The 17,975-nt window shown below is 37.5% G+C and overlaps 1 protein-coding gene across 2 annotated transcripts in view; it reads left to right on the plus strand.

Moving 5' to 3' along the window:
- Nucleotides 1-454: 454 nt before the first annotated feature.
- Nucleotides 455-17,975, plus strand: part of PECAM1 (platelet and endothelial cell adhesion molecule 1) — a 67,772-nt gene continuing 50,251 nt past the window's right edge. Inside the window, exons 1-2 of one of the 2 annotated variants that reach the window (XM_026711076.2) lie at nucleotides 455-708; nucleotides 804-830. In XM_026711076.2, coding sequence (XP_026566861.2) covers nucleotides 675-708; nucleotides 804-830 — 61 coding nt within the window. In that variant the 5' untranslated portion in view covers nucleotides 455-674. The remainder of the gene's footprint in view (nucleotides 709-803; nucleotides 831-17,975) is intronic. The other variant, XM_087925076.1, reaches the window with a different exon arrangement.

The following is a 17,975-nucleotide window of genomic DNA, read 5'->3' on the forward strand; positions in this document are numbered from 1 at the left end:
TCCTTGCAGCCAATGCAAATTTTCTTATATAGGCATCAACATCTAGAAATGATTATTTGTACAAAAAATGGATGCTATGTTCAAGACAGTGTACAGTAGAAAGAAAGAAAGAAAGAAAGAAAGAAAGAAAGAAAGAAAGAAAGAAAGAAAGAAAGAAAGAAAGAAAGAAAGAAAGAAAAGTGTTTAATATCATGAGTCAAAACTTAGTTTTACCTTTGTAAAACTGACCATAAGTCTGTGTGGCTGGCTCTGTAAAAGCACACTTAAATAATTTCATACGCTTTAAAGTAGCCATTCAAAATTATTTTAAAATACACTGAAAAAATATCATTGGGATTTCTTGCTTTCAGTGTACTTTAAGAAAATTGGACAAAGCGAACATGTTAACAAAAGCTTCTACGGAAAGGCAGTCATTTCCTGTCTGTTTGCTAGAGACTGATCTGTATTGTTTGCCACTTCCACTTCCAGTAATGGGAATGAACACTTGACCAATATCTTGCCAGTTTGTAGTACTTGGTTGCTGAAAACACATCTGCCCCATTGTCTTCCACTGGGACTTTTGTGCTGCGGGAGTTTCGTTTTTAGAAAAGATAAAAGTCCTTAAAGGAGAAAACTATTAGAACTCATGATCATTTCTTTATGCTGGAGTTTCATGTTCGCTTTCCGATTACGAGATGTATTGCCTTTTGCTGTTGATCCTCTTATTTTGTAAGTTCTGGATGGGATACCAGCAGTAGAAACAAATGAATACATGTCTCCTCCTACCCGTTGTTTAATGCTCTTCTCCTTCTCCTTCCTCTTAGGCAGCAAGGCGAAAAGTCAAGATAACGGTGAGTTTGCATGTTTTGAAAAATATATACCATTTTACTCTGAAGAAATGTGAAGTTATACAAATATTTATTGCTCTAGATCTGCATATATGAGACAAGTATTTGGCCCAGGTGAAAATTTAAAAGTCACAATATGTTTAAAGTATAAACAGAATGTTCTTTATTCCCATCTTCAGCTTCTACAGTGGTTATGCTATGGGCTAAGTTATTCCATTATAGTCAACTCTACAATTCCCTTATGGCACCTTTAAAGTCTATCAAATTTATCAGAGTAGAAGCATTCTGAACCACATTCTTTTCATAATAATCATGGAATATTCTGAAATCATATTACTATATGAGTGTGTACTGTAGAAGTTATTCCTCTTTTATTTCAGTAGGCATAATATTCCATGAACTCAAATAAGCGGATTGCAATTTGCTAAGGTTCGATCCATAAAGTATTGATTAGATTTTAAGGCACATAAGATTGTTAGTTGTTCTTCTAATATAGAAATCACAGTAGGTATTGAATGAGTTTCCTCATAGACTCAAACCATCATTATAATTATCAACTTTAATCATAATCAATACTAAATCTTACATTCTTCACTGTATACCTGCTTTGAATTATCTAGAATAGCTTAAAGGTAGGTCTCCTATTTTTCAAAAGTGTCAATAGCTGTTGTGCTTTCATTGGCAATTCAGGTTGAAACCCTAATACAGGGGAAGGAAGAAATCTCTTCTTTCTCTCTGTGAAAGAGAGACTGAGACAAAAATTAACAGTGGATGTTACAAAGTCACTGATTTTCATTGCTCTTCAAAACAAAAGAGAATTTTCAGAAAGCATTTGTCATTCCTGGAATATTACATGGAGGTTTGCTCCTTTTAGAATATGGTTGGTCCAAATGTTCGCTCACTTTTGGCACCCAGTGGGGATCCCTGGAGTTATCATTCATGTTCAGATTCGCCATCATCACCAATGTCATTAACTGCTTAAAGAAGTTTCTTAAGACAGGATTGGACAAGTCATCACATTAAGTTCAAACCATAACTTTAACACCACAAACCCTATTCAGAGGATACCTTCTTAAGAACTGTGGTCCTATTTTGGAAGTGAAGAACAAGTAGCAATTTTTCCTATGTTGTAGAAATTTGAAAAAGTCCCTTGTATTCATGTAGGAATAGATCGTACCAGATTATGTGAGGCAAGACTACCCAAACTTTTTGAATTTTGAAGTATTCAAAAGAGCCTCATTGCTGAAAGAATATAGGTTAATTATTGGAGGGGAGAGATAGACACTAATTTAGTTATTATGTGTGGAAATTGCAATATTATAAACTTTGACAAATATTTTACTAAGTGGTGGTTTTGCTCAACCATTGTTTGTTGACAAGCCATAACAGCCAGAAGGGTTATAAACTACAGTTGTTCAATTCACACAGCATACCAAGTTATAATGGGGTTTATAGTTTTTTGTTATAAGTGTGATGTGTTGATGTCTGTTGTCTCCTCTTTTTTATGTATTAGCTGTGACATTCAGTATGAGGTCTGATTTAAGGATTTAATGTTGCTAGAAGAAGTAAAGGCAGCTATGTATAGGAGTATCTTTCTTTGTTAACTGGAAAGTGAGAGCTGTGTATGCCAGGAAAAATATACATGTAATTAGGCTTAGATAACTTAGAACTATGCTGCCTTCGGTCTGACCTAAGCATAGCACATAAAATTATCCATTACAATGTTCTACCATCAATAACTACTTCAGCTTCAACCTCAACAATACACAAGGACACAATAGATACAAACTCAGGGTAAACTGCATAAAACTCGATTGCAGGAATTACGATTTCAGCAACAGAGTGGTCAATGCCTGGAATACTCTACCTGATTCGGTGGTTTCTTCCACTAACCCCAAACACTTCAACCTCAGACTGTTTACTATTGACCTCACCCCTTTCCTAAGAGGTCTGTAAGGGGCGTGCATCAGCGCACCAATGTGCCTACTGTCCCTTTCTTAATGTTCCCTTTTATTCATATCTATTTCATGTATTAATAATCATGTTTATACATATATATTATCAAATGCATGCTTGGCAAAATAAATAAATAAAATGTTTACTTAAGTGTGTGTGGTAAACAAAAAGAGAAAGAGCTAAAGATGTAATGAGTGAATGTGTGAACTCAATAGAAAAAGGAGTGACCAGTTTGAAAGAAATAGGGCATAGTGGTTTGGTAAAATAGTAGGAATGAATGAGGAATTTATATAAAGGAAGAATAAATGGGCTTGAGAGGAAAAGCAATAAAGGTTTGTTAGATGGAATTAATGAGATCCTAAAAAGAGTGAGGTGGCTTTAAAAAAAAGAAAGGGAGAAAGAGGGGGGACACAGAGATGAGAGAGAGTCAGAGAGAGGGAGAGAAAGAGAGAGGAAAGGAGAGAGAGAGAGAAGAGAGAGACAGAGAGATAAAGAAAGAGATAAAGGTAAAGGAAGGGGGAGATAAAGAGGAAGAGAGAGAGGGAGGGAGAAAAAGTCAGGCAATATATCAATTAGTGCCTAGCTATGATTGAATCAAGAATGTTTTGGAACAGAAGAAAAAATATAAGAAGTGTAATGAATCTTGAACCACAAATTAGGTTTTCTCTTCCTTTTTCATATCTTCTGCTTCCAATTTCAATAAATAATAGTCATATTTCATTATAATCTTCCATAACTAATATAGCTTTGTAGGCAATTTATTCATATGTTGCTAAGATCACTTCTGAAAGCCATTAAGTAGCTGGAGCCTTATGGTTTGCTTTCAGTGTTGAGAAAATAACATTTTTATATAACTATAGTATAAGACACAGGGAATCCATTTTCTTTGTCCAGAAGTCAATTTGCAGTTGATAGAAATAATAGAAACTTCTAAGGATATTCCCACAGAGGAATTAATCTATGTAATAACTTTCTCCTTGAAAGGAACAATTATAGGGTATTGAGCAAAAACAAGTTTAAATGAAACGTTAATCTCATTATATCTACAATTGCATGAAGATTTTCTCAGGCTTTTTCTATTTAAGTGTAACGTGTCTAAAATGTATATTTTTGTTGAATAAGACAAAAGATCTACTGAAATGTTTGGCTTTAATACCTCTTCCTATTGTTTGGGCAAAATAGGAAATCTCCAATTCTTTATTCCATTCAAACATTAAAGCTTGCATATCAAATTAATTAATAACTAACTTAAATTTATGATGCACAATTTCAGGTTGTACGAATCACATTAATAATTGCTTGTGGTACGTGAATGTTTTGGGGGCTAAAAATGTCACAGATCAAAATTGGGATGTCAGTAGATGTTTTTATTGTCAGTACTGACAAAGTAATACATACTAGGCAAATTGTATTTGTGCTTTAAAATAGAAAAGGATAAAAATGTACCTTTGATAAATTAGAATATATGTACTTAGTGCTTTCAAGTCTATGTTGATTACTGGCAATTGCCTGGACAAATCACTGCAGTTTTTCTAGCAAGATTTTGAAAGCGCCAGTGCAGAGGGAGAGTGATTAGCCCAAAGTCACCCAGCTGTCTTGGGGTCTAAGATGGAACTAGAATGCATGGCTTCCCAGTTTATAACCTGCGGCCTTAACCATTATACCAAACTGGCTTTCTTTCCATATAAAAGCATTCTTTTAAAGATCTGGATGACCTTTTTAACGTCTCTTTTTAATGAACAGCATGATTACAGGTTTCACATATACATACAAATATGACCATGGTTACATCTTCAATTTTTATATCCAATTCCTTATCTTAACAGTTCTTTTATACATTTTCTGTTTTATTGTATTATACCAAATATTTATCTCATTATTTAATTCATTTATGATAACTTCATAATCATTATACTTTAGTATTTTTAACTGTCACATTTGTATATTTCATCTTAAATTCTAATTAAAAAAAAACATTCTTCTATAAATTGGTTTCCCCCCTGAAATCTCAATATAAGTGTGCCACCTCTAAGTTATAAATTCATTTATTTTCACCCCTTTTAAATCTTGTTAAAACATTTAACATTATTACCTAAAACATTAAACTTAATAATCCCTTTAAAACTACATAGCATATATAAATCAGATTCTGCATGATTTTTCTCCCTTTAAAATTCATTAAATCCCCCCCCCCAAAAAAGGACATATTAATCTACTCATTCAAACAGTAAAACAATCCTAAGCCCTAAAGTTAATTCCATTTCATCTCTCCTCCTATATCAGAGATGTTAAAATATGGAAAACTGAATAAAACTTGTTTAAAAAAAAAGATCTGGATGACCTTATAGGTTTAGGAGAAAATGGATCAAAGAACAATTTCCTAGAAATAAGATACCATAATCTTTGAATCAATATAAGAGGAATATATCTTCCCATTTTTTGACACTTTTGCCAGTCTTGGGAGCACTGAATATTTCCCTAAATATAGGGAAATGTCCCATTGGGTAAATGATCCAAAATCATTTTTCAACTCTGCTAGTTGGTAAAAATGACACAATGGCAGCCTTGTTTCAAAATATTCAGCAAGACATGTTCGAAATTCTCCATAAAAGTGTTTTGGTTCTGTGTTTCTCATATTGTGTTCCAGAGACCACAAGATTCCATGAGAATTTGATGGAATTCCATGAGACCCTAAGAGCAAACCCCCCCCCACCCCCCAAAAAGGGAAAATAAAATTTTAAAAGTTTATTTGAACACATCCATTTTTCTTTTATTAAGGTTTTTAAACTCGATCTGGGGTTCAGAGAATATTGCTTTATCTGTGTAGTGGGGAGTTACCCAACAAGTTCTATAGCCTGAAAAAGTATGAAAACTTGTATTTTAGTTATTGGATTCATTGACACCTAGCACTTACATGTTGCACATGTTGCTCTTTTATAATTAATAAGATCATTCCAACCCATAATCCAAACCAGGAAAAAAACTGAGTTGTGTTAATTTAACGAAGACCACAGATTTCCTGACTTCAACTGGGGGTAAGCTGGAGTGATTTAAATCACCAATGAACTGATTAAAAAATAATAGCACCACTGACTTTTTGAAAATGGGCTCTTCAAATGTCATTTTATAGGCATAGCATTAACAACATCTTATTTGTGAAGGAACAAAATGTTTTTGAAAAAGGCAGGCTTGGGAGCCATTTGAATGCAGTGTTTAACTCTGCTGGTTGAATTATGAAACAGAACTCTTGGTGGTAACCCTCAGTCATTTGTGTAGTGAGATGGTTGATGTTTATTTTGAAATGTCGCCTGCAATTTTCACATATGCATGTAAATGGATTATAATGCATTTATCATCCCCACTTTGGAAATAAATGCTTCAGATATCACTGCTATCATGATTCTAGAGATGCTTATATCTTCTCTGCCAGTGTGTCTTGATTGTGTGTACAGGTAGTCCTTGTTTTACAACAGTTCATTTAGTGACTTTTTGAAGTTACAAGGGCACTGAAAAAAGTGACTTATGACCATTTTTCACACTTATGACCATTACAGCATCCCGATGATCATATGATTAAAATTCAGATGCTTGGCAACTGGTTCATACTTATGACCGTTGCTGTGTTTCAAGGCCACATGATCCCCTTTTGCAACCTTGTGACAAGCAAAGCCAATGGGGAAGCTAGATTCACTTAACAACAGTGTTATTAACTTAACAATTGCAGTGATTCACTTAACCACTGTGGCAAGAAAGTTGCAAAATGGGGCAAAACTCACTTAATCAATGTCCCACTTAGGAACAAACATTTTGGGCTCAGTTATGGTCATAAGTCAAGGACTACTTGTATAGGGCAATATTTCCCAAACTTGGCATTTTCTACATGTGTGGACTTCCAGTTGAGTTTCTTCTGAAAAGTTTAGAAATCAAAATTCACATAACTGAAGGGGTTCAGGAGATGGATGGCTGGGCAGATGGGCTCCATACCAGCTGTAGAAAGGGCAAGTCTTATAGATCTATAGTGCGCCGCCAGCAGCAGTTACCACGTGGGACACAGTCTGCTAGTTCCTTGCTGCCATTATTGAATGTCAGCAATCAAGCCATCGTTTACTAAGCCAGTTAACTAATTGGAGGAGGAAGAAGAATGGCTAAATCATTGATTTCTTACTGTTAATCACATTATAAATAGGCACATGGATTTTTTAGAATTTTGTAAAGGCATATTTTAATTGCCTGTTCTTATTCATTCTATTTCAATGCAGTCCCTTTGCTTAAAAGCCTACAGGTGCCACTTATTTCTTGAGCCTTTCTCCATAACTAAATTAGAGCGCTCTCTGCCCTTCCTTGGATCTGCAGAAACCATACCAGCATTTTCTTTGTAGTTCCCATTGACAATCCCTATCCTGTCTCCATTTCCTTTGTTCCTAGTCATTGCAGCCGTTGACTTCTTCCAAGCAATGGGGGACAACGCCTAACAGATTTTTATCAGCTTTGAGACTGCCTGTGGAGCATCGGTAGCAGAAATTTTGAGTAGTTCGGAGAACCAGCAAATACCACCTCTCACTGGCCCCGCCCCCGCCCCCATCTATTCTCCTGAATCCCAGATGATCAGCTGGGTCTTCTTTTGTTGCCCTGCACAGGAGAACAGAGCTGGAAAGCAAGTTAGTGGGGTGGAGAGGGAATGGCATTTTACAGTAACCTTCCCCCAGGAGTGGGGTGGGAATGGAGATTTTACAGTATCCTTCCCGGGCCACACCCACCAAGCCACACCCACAGAACCAGTAGTAAATATTTTTGAATCTCACTACTGCCATGGATGGCATCACTAGTACAACAAGGATGCAGTACACTTGTCTCATTCTTGGGCTGGGAACAAGAGGAAGGCAACAACACAAGAATATGTTAAAAAGATGTTGGTGCCAAGGTTATGTGATATGAGGACAGAACCCTTGCTCACGACTGACAATATTTACAGTAGGGATTCTAAGACTGAACATGGAAAACCAAACACCTGACAAAGTCCAAACATACGTTTGGAAATTGTATGGGTGCCAATCCTTTGTCTCTGATTGTTCAATAACTTTTTCAGCTTAATTTAATATTAAAGCCCCATTTTTTTTCATGTGACGTGGTACATTTCAAATTAGCACGTGACTTGGGTAAAGCTTTTTCTTTGCAATACCTTTTATTAGAGATTATAACATTTATGAAATACAAACTAAAAGAAGAAGAAGAGATAGGGGTAAAGTGAATAGAAGGTGCAGAAAAGAAAAAAAGAAAGAAGTGGCTACTGGCCTTCATTACAATAGATACAAGCAAATTCTCCACCCCCTTTAAAATTAGATTACATAAGATCATTGTGAAGATAGTTGAGCTCCTCCAAACAGAGCTGGCATCATACAGGGAAGAAAAACAAGCACAGATTACCCCTGCCTCCAGCAGCTATGTCATCCCTGAGGTCCTTCTGTAGAATCCATCAAGTATAGCAAGTCTGGCTTTTCCTCATATTTTAACTCCACGAGCTTCATACTCCATCTTTCAAATATGGACATCCCCTCAGAGATTCTAGTCTAGTGCCTCCAACAATCTCTCTATTTCTATTTAATATTATATCACTTTGGGACTTTTCCATTCAGCCACCAGATGTCTCCCCAAATGTTCTTCACCAAAATCTCAGAAGCTTTCTGGCAACGATCCACATTTGTATTCCCTCCATGGGGCAATGCCAGAATTGGCATGCAGGCCTGCACCCCCCCCTCCATCCCCCCCCCTTTTTTTTGCTTCATCATGTTTTTTTCAGATAATAAAAATAGCTGCTAGTTGCCATGGCTACGTAATTGTGTGGAGGGAAGGCAGCCAAAGAGCTAAAGGGTGCTATAAGGCAAACATTCCCACTAATGGGAAAAATGACCTGCCTCTAAGCTCAAGGAAGATCCAGTGCTGCAGCCCAAGGGAAAGGAAAACAACAGATGAGATACAGCTAAGTTGAAAGCAAATCGGGTGCTTGCTCCAGTGGCGTCAGGAATAGGCACCAATCTCCAAGATCAAGAAATTTCTACCAGGACCCTTCCTGAAAATTCCCTGGCATATTATAATATCTTGCAATCAGCCATAGTGCACATTTTGTTTGGTTAGACATCATTTCTGAACAAAACTTCTTTTTGTGAATTAGGAATGGAGATCACGTTTATGCTTCCTGAATAGAAATGGGTGATTGCAAATGTCATATCCAAATCCTGTTCCCTGTATGGAAGCTGACCTTGGTTTTGGTCTATTTAAAATATGAGGTTTCATTATGCTAAAGGTCTTATTTTTGTTTCAGTCAGGACTGGCAAAACTACCTTTTGTCTGTTTTATCAGGAATGGAGCATCTCTAGTTGTTATTCCAATGGAACAGCAGCTTAGTAGGGAAGAAGGAAAACGGGCGTTGGCCCACATTACATGAAGAACATACACAGTGTCGCCTTCTAGACTGGCTCTCAACACAATTTTCAGAGCCTAAAATTAGCTAGATTCTAACTGCAGCAGTGTCACCCGTAAAACACAATTTTACAGCACAATTTTGTCTTTTTCTGACAAACCCAGACCTCACTCCAGGACCTTTATCTTTAAGTTGCTTTGCCAACAATAACCAATATCAACCCAACCCAACTGTTAATGAACAACAGAGATACTCTCTATAATATGGGGCAAAAACCCAACCCAAATGATGCCTATTTCTGCATTAGGCCTCTTTAATGTAAACAAACTGTGATGGTAGTCTGAATTAAATCTCAAATATACCTGATTCAACTCCTAAATCATGCCTAATTCATGCTTAAATTTTCCTTGTGGCTAAGGAAAGCTTTCCACAGTTTTCTCCACAGGAAAGCAATCCATCTATGTCAGTTTTCAAAGATCCGAAAGTCTCTAATAATGTCTTTTTCCAATAGCAGCTACTTTCAATGACATCTAAAGTGTTTCTCCTGATCTTTCAGCTGTCTCTACAACTGGCTCTTCCAGTAGGACAATCTTTATTTTCCCTGCCTCCCCCCTTCCCCAGTGGTGGGATTCAATTTTTTTTTACCACCGGTTCTGTGGGAGTGGCTTGGTGGGCATGGCATGGCTTGGTGGGAGTGCCAGGGGAAGGATACTGCAAAATCACCATGCCCTCCCCACTCTTGGGGGGAAGGTTACTGCAAAATCCCCATTCCCTCCCCACCCTACTAATCTGCTTTCCAGCTCTGTTCTCCTGTGCAGGGCAACAAAGGAAGACCCAGCCGATCAGCTGGGACTTGGGAGGCAGAGAATAAATGGGGGCGGGACCAGTCAGAGGTGGTATTTGCCACTACTCAAAATTTCCGCTACTGGTTCTCCAGAACTGGTTAGAACCTGCTGAATACCTGCTCAGAGAAGATCATAATGATGAATCTCAAAAATACAATTTAAAAAAAGCCAGTTATAAACTCATAGCTGCCGACTTACCATCTCTTGATTAGCACATACCTTACCAAACCTATGGTATTTAGCAACGGCCATCCCTATTTTCAAAAAAGGTGACCCCTGCCTGGCTGAAAACTACAGACCAATCTCATTGTGTTGTGTCACGTGCAAAGTTATGGAATCAATTATTAATCAATGCATTACCTTCGACCTAGAGTCAAACAACTTACTCTCCAATAAACAATTTGTTTTTTAAAAAAAATTGTCCTGCAATTTGCAACTTCTACACTGCAAAAACATATGGACTACACTACTTGACCAGGGTAAAGCAATAGATGTAATTTACATTGACTTCTGCAAAACCTTTAATTCAGTGGTACATGACAAACTACTATAAAAATTAAATTCTTATGGCATTTCTGGATCCCTTCACAAGTGGATTATTGCCTTCCTGTCAAACAGGCAACAAATGGTAAAAATAGGAAATGCCCTATCAAACCCTGCACCAGTTATCAGTGGTGTCCCCCAAGGGAGCATTCTAGGACCCACACTCTTTACATTCTATATAAATGACTTTTGTGATCACCTTATTAGCAACTGCGTCCTCTTTGCTGATGATGTAAAACTATTCAACACCATCATCATTGCTACCGTCCTTCAAAAAGACCTTGATTATGTGTTTGAATGGTCTAACAGTTGGCAACTCCAAATCTTGACCAACAAATGCTCTACACATTGGTAAAAAAAATCAATATACCAAATACAAGCTAGGCGGATGTGACCTTGCTGATGACTCTCACTCTGTCAAGGATCTTGGAGTTCTCATATCAAATGACCTAAGCGCCAAAGCTCAGTGCAATAGTATTGCCAAAAAGGCTTTAAGAGTCATAAATTTAATTTTATGAAGCTTCTCCTCTGGTAGTATTGTTTTGAAAACTAGGGCATTCAAAACCTTTGCTAGACCAATACTTGAATTCAGCTCTGCTGTCTGGAATCCGCACTGTATATCAGACATAATTACAATTGAGTGAATCCAAAAGTATTTTAACAGAAGAGTACTATATTCATCTGTTCACAACAGAATACCCTACACCACCACTTGAGATTCTAGGCTTAGACAACCTTGAACTAGCCAGCTAAGATTGGACTTAAGCATAGTACATAAAATCATATGTTACAACGTCTTACCAGTTTATGAATATTTCAGCTTTAACCACAACAACACAAGAGCACACGACAGATATAAACTTAGTGTAAACCACTCCAAACTTGATTGCAGGAAGTACGGTTTCAGCAACAGAATGTCAATGTCTAGAACTCACTACCTGATTCTATTGTCATCTGCTCAAACCCCCACTCCTTTACCCTCAAACTAACTTTTATTGACCTCACCCCATTCCTAAGAGGTCGGTAAGGGGCATGCATAAACATACAATCATGCCGACCGTCCCTGTCCTATTGTCCCCAATTATTAGTTCCTATTTCTTATATTTAAACTTATGTTTATTCTTATTTCTATTGCATTGTAAGCTTTTGACTAAATAAATAAATACATACGTACATACATACATACATAAATATACCACCTCTGCTTTGAAAGACCAATTATATAAATCCAAGGCAGTTCCAATAGTTAGGGTTCCTCTCCTCTCCCCTCAGTAGGTTGGTCAGATTATGAAGATTATTTTTGTTTTGTTCACAAATGACCAGTGGATAGGAAAGTGAGGAAACAACCCACTTTAATTTTCATTCTGTAGAAAGGAATACACTGTCTCCTGAGAACTTCCCAATACTTTTTAAAGTTTTTTTTGTTTACAATCAATTAGTTCTCACCATACCCTAATAAGCAGGGACAAAGGCCTGCAACATTTTATTGATTATTGATTGATCAAATTGCTACATTCCCTATCATGACGTGTTCTATGGATTGGTCAATTCAGGATCAATCAAGATCCACATATTCCTGGCATCTGCTCACTAGTTTAGATCAAAGAAGCAGATCCACCTCAGTATATAAAGATGGTAGAGACAGATCGCTCGAATTTTTAAAAAAAACAACAACCCTGGAGTGCACACATCTGGAAAGCTTCCCTTAGAAAGATACCGAAGTAATTTCAGCACCAGTAATTTATAGTATCTTCTAGAATCACCCAATCATTATTGTGCCAAAGTAATAGTAATGAGAACAAAATAATAGTAGCGAGGACAGGCGGTATATCACTTCACAATTGTTGGAGGTTGCTATGAGTCACAAGTGTGGAAATGACCTATAACTAATTCATCAACGTACATTCCTCTCATGAACAAAATAACAAAATTAATACTTGTAGCCATATTCCAGTGGGATTTTGTACGGAAGGCAGAGAGAATCAGTCAGAGAGTGGAAGACTTCAGCTGGATTGAAAACTTGGGGGATAAGAGTTATGGGCAGGATTAGTTAGGACAGTGTTTCTTGAACTTTCTGCAATTGTGGATCACTAAATAAATATTTTTTAAAAAAATGTGGGGATTTCTCACTTAAGTCCCCCTTCCTTTATTTTCATATTTAAGGGCAGAGTAATTCACTGTTTGGTGATAGGATAGTTGTACCCTGTTTTCCCCAAAATACAACCTACTCTGAAAGTAAATCCTAGCTTGATTTTTATTCGTACACCCAATATGAGCTCTATCCCCAATATAAGCCCTAATTAAGATCCTGCCCACTCAAGTACATGGGTAAAAATTAAGCTAGGGTGCCCTACTACTTACCTTTGGACAGTTGTAGCCAGGCCTCGCACATCCTGACACTTGCCTTGCCAGCCCATTTCTTCTGCAGCAGGCAAGGCTGGCAAGGCTTTCCTGAAGGCCCCTGTAGCTGATAACAAAGCTGCGGATTGATCTGGATCTCTGTTATCTGCTGCAGAGGCCTTCAGAAAAGCCTTGCCAGCTGCAGAGGAAGAAGTTCCTGAAGGCCTCTGACAGTGAAAAGAAGGCCACGGGCAATGCATGCAAGTGAGATTAGTCAGTGGATGACATTTCCCCAAAATAAGACCTGATGCCTTTTTTGGTGGCAAAAAATATATAAGATAGGGTCTTATTTGGAGAAAAACATGGGTATTTGTGGATACCTTACTATTCCATTGCATCCCCTGACCTTTCTCAGCCAAATTTTGCATCAAACATTCAATGTAAAAGTAAGAATCTATTTAGGACCAGTTCCTTGCCTAACCTATGGTCACAAGCCACAGTCACCCCCATCTTCAAAAAGGGAGACCCTTGCCTAGTTGAAAATTACAGACCAATCTCCTTATGCTGCATCACCTGTAAAGTCATGGAATCAATTATTAACCAATCCATCATCCTCCACTTAGAGACAAACAACCTACTCTCCAATAAACAATTTGGTTTCAGAAAAAAACTATCCTGTAATCTGCAACTCTTACACTGCAAAAACATATGGACTACACAACTTGATCAGGGCAAAACAATAGATGCAATCTACATAGACTTCTGTAAAGCCTTTGATTCAGTGGTACATGACAAACTACTACTAAAAATAAAATCCTATGGTATCTCTGGACAACTGCATAACTGGATAGAAGCATTCCTGTCAAACAGACAACAAATGGTCAAAATTGGGAGTGTCCTATCAAATTCTGTACCTGTCAATAGTGGTGTCCCCCAAGGCAGTGTTCTAGGACCCAACTCTCTTCATACTCTACATAAATGACCTCTGTGATCATATTAAGAGCAACTGCGTTCTTTTCGCTGATGATGTAAAGCTGTTCAATACCACAGACAATACTGCTACCCTTCAAGAAGATCTTGACTGTGTATCAGAATGGTCAAACAAATGGCAACTTCAAATCTCAACAAATAAATGCTCTGTCTTACATATTGGCAAAAAAATCCGAAAATAAAATACAAGCTGAATAGTCAAGATCTTGTTGATGATCCAAGCTCTGTAAAGGACCTTGGAATACTCACCTCTAATGATCTAAGTGCTAGTGCCCACTGCAACTACATAGCCAAAAAGGCATTAAGAGTTGTTAACCTAATCTTACGTAGCTTTTTCTCTGGTAATATCACACTACTAACTAGAGCATACAAAACATTTGCTAGACCAATACTCGAATACAGCTCATCAGTCTGGAACCCACATTACGTATCTGATATTAGCACAATTGAGAAAGTCCAGAAATATTTCACAAGAAGAGTTCTCCACTCCTCTACTTGTTGTAGAATACCTTATGCCACCAGACTTGAAATTCTAGAACTAGAAAACCTTGAATTACGCCGTCTTCGGTCTGATTTAAGCATGGTATATAAAATCATACATTGCAATGTCCTACCTGTCAATGAATACTTCAGCTTCAACCATAACAACACAAGAGCACACAACAGATACAAACTCAAGGTTAACCGCACCAAGCTTGACTGCAGAAAATACGACTTTAGCAACAGAGTGGTCAATGTCTGGAATACTCTACCCGACTCTGTAGTTTCTTCCCCAAACCCCAAAAACTTTAACCTTAGACTGTCTACTATTGACCTCACCCCTTTCCTAAGAGGTCTGTAGGGGGCGTGCATAAGCGCACCAACGTGCCTACCGTCCCTGTCCTATTGTTTCTTTTATTTTTATTTTATTTTTCTTATATGTACTCATTTCATGTATTCATAATTATGTATACACTTTTACTTATCTCGTAAACAATTGACAAATAAATAAAATAAAATAAAAATAAATAATATTATGCACCCAACAACAGCAACTCTTAGCATAAATTTATGCTACTCAATAATGTTCCTCATGAGAAATCATCTTAGGAAGAAGAGATCACCAAGTTCTCTAAAATAACTGCGTTTGCTGTTTGCATTTTCTTTTGGGGTCACTTGTGCAAAATCTGTTTCATTTGGATTTACAATTAATAACTGTGACCATTGTCAGTTTTCTGAATTTTAGGAGTCCTGTTGTTGCTTGCATTATCACTTGCACACTACAAGTTCAGTTTACATTGCTACAAAGCATCTGCAAAGTTCAGAAAATGAGAGGTGGGCTAAGGCAGTGAGCTGGTGCTGATGTGGCTAGTTGATTGGCAGTGAACATGGTGAAGCTTTGGTGAATCAGTGGTTTAGGGAATGAGACACAAGATTGGCAACTTTAATTATTTATTTGTTTGTTTGTTTGCAAAATGTATGTTTTACCTCAATCCAAACAACCAGGTTTATAAATAATAATTTTAGCCGTTAAAGATGCTGAGCTTGTCAGCTGGAGAGCTGATAGCCTGGGTTCAAAATCTGAGGGCTGCGCAAAGGGGTGAACTCCCATTCCTGCCACAGCTTCTGCCCACTTAGCACAGGGGTCCTCAAACTTGGCAACTTTAAGACTTGTGGACTTCAACTCCCAGAATTCCTCAGCCAGCTATAAAGTTGCAAGTTTGGAGACCTCTGACCTAACAGTTTGAAAGCATGCAAATGCAAGTGGATAAATACATACTACTTCAGGGGAAGGCAACAGTGTTTTGTATGCCTCAGCATATGGTCACGTTGGCCACCTGACTATGGAAATGCTTTCTATCAATGCTGGCTCCCTTGGCTGAGAAACTTGGCTGAGAGAGAGAGAGCATGAGGCACAAGGTCACCCAGCTGGATCAGGCGGAACTAGAACTCACATATGCCTGATTTCTAGCCTGGTGCCTGAGCCACTAGACTAAATTGTATTGTTTATTTAATTGAATAGTCATAAGACCTTATCAATAACATAACATAAATATATAACAAGACAAAATACAGATAAGTTAGATATATAAGAATACAATAATAAAAACATATGTTGAAAACCAGGGAGTCAGAAATCGGATAATAGATCACCCTTGCAGGATACACCAATTTGTTCAATATATTGGGTTCTTAGGATCGCTGCCTTGATTATAAACTTAGCAGTCCTACAAACGATGTGTACATTAGAGGCCCAGAGGAAATATAACAGTCTGTGGTTTGATTCCCAATGGGCTTTTCTTTCCAGTAGAAATGATAAATATTTAAGCCTAATGGGGGCATATATTTGGCAGTTGAAAAAGTTGTGGGAAATATCTTCAATGGCAGGTGAACCACATATGCAGGTTCTCACGTGGTATGGTGCCTGGTGGAAGCGCCCATGTCTGGACATGGAATCCAGTAACTCAAATCTGGCTCTGGTATAGGCTCTTCTCTATAATTGTGACATACCCATTGAAAGGTATTTTTCAGGTTGGAAGATGTTTTTATTCTTAGCCAACCATCTTATAGATCTGTTTTTTGCTAATAATTCCATGTCAGTCTGGGCACTAATATCCAAGACACTCTGTTTAAAATTTTTCCTTGCCTGGGAAGCCCTTGACAATAAATATTGGGTAGAAAACCCATGTCTTAAAATGGCTCTAGGGAGTTGACTGGCCCAGGAGTTAAATTGGAACATATTTAACTGTTCAGTTAGGCATAGTTTGGGAAGTCTATCCGAATCCATTGATTGTATCTTTAGCCAGTATGTAAATGTTTTAATGATTAAATGGCTCTGTAAGGAGAGGATACCCAATTCCGCTCTGACTGCTGAAGCAGAAGTGTTCTTATCAGTCCCCAGTAAGTGTCTTAAAAAGCGGGTCTGAGTTTGTTCAAGTGGGGAGGCTTTATTTAAACCCCACAGTTCTGCACCATATGTCAGCATTGGAACTATTTTTGCCCTAAATACTTTCAACATAGGGGTCAAAGTGCCTGGGTAATTATGGTTAAATAATTTATATAACCTTTTGGTGCTTATCTCAGCTCTTAATGCACTACTTTTAAAGTGATTAAACCAAGATCCTGTGTTAGTAAAGACCACTCCTAAGTAGGTGAAAGAATTTACTTGTTCGATTGACTCCCCATTAATCTGCCAATTATATTTCCTACTTTTTGTGCTGAAAACCAACACTTTGGACTTGCTTTTATTAATATTTAAGAAATTCAAAGTACAATAGGTGTTCAGCTTATGCAACAGTCTCCTCAGGCCTATTTGTGAATGAGCCATTAATACCATGTCATCAGCATATAAAAGGATATTAATAAATTTATCAAGAATCTTTGGCATATGCAAATCTACTGCATGCAGGAATCTGGTAACTCATTGACATAGAGATTGAAAAGCATTGGGGCTAAACTGCAGCCCTGTCTTATGCCAATATTGGTAGGTATGCTCTTAGACAGGGCTCCATTTACGCCAGTACGAATTTTCACATGGGTGTTTGAGTAAAGGGCCCTAACCAGAAAAAGGAGTTTGGGCTCCATGTTCAGGTCCACCAGTTTCCTCCACAAGATATTTCTGTTTAACGAATCGAAGCCGCACTTAGATCCATAAATGCAGTGAATAATTACCCATTTTTAAATACCTTGTTACCAAATTATATAATGTGAAACAATTATCTATGGTAGATTGCTCTGGTTTAAAGCCTGCTTGTTCCTCTGCCAAAAGATTATTCTCCATAACCCAGATTTCAATTTTGCTCAACAAATGCTTTGCATACATTTTAGCAACAATTCCAGTTAGGCTTATTGGCCTGTAATTATTTGGATTGCCTCTGTCTCCTTTTTTATGTAAGGGAACAATAATGGCCACTTCCCAACCCACAGGTATGCCGCCAGTATTGTTTATAAATGTAAATAGCCCTGCTAACAAAGGTGCCCACCAGTCCATATAAGTCTTAAATAATTCTGGGGACAAAAAATCTTCACCAGGTGCCTTATTAGCTTTTGATGATCAAATAATGGATTTAATTTCTG

This window comes from Pseudonaja textilis, chromosome 2 (assembly GCF_049901715.1).
Source record: "Pseudonaja textilis isolate UNSWEBS1 chromosome 2, rPseTex1.2, whole genome shotgun sequence".
NCBI classification, from domain to species: Eukaryota; Metazoa; Chordata; class Lepidosauria; order Squamata; family Elapidae; genus Pseudonaja; species Pseudonaja textilis.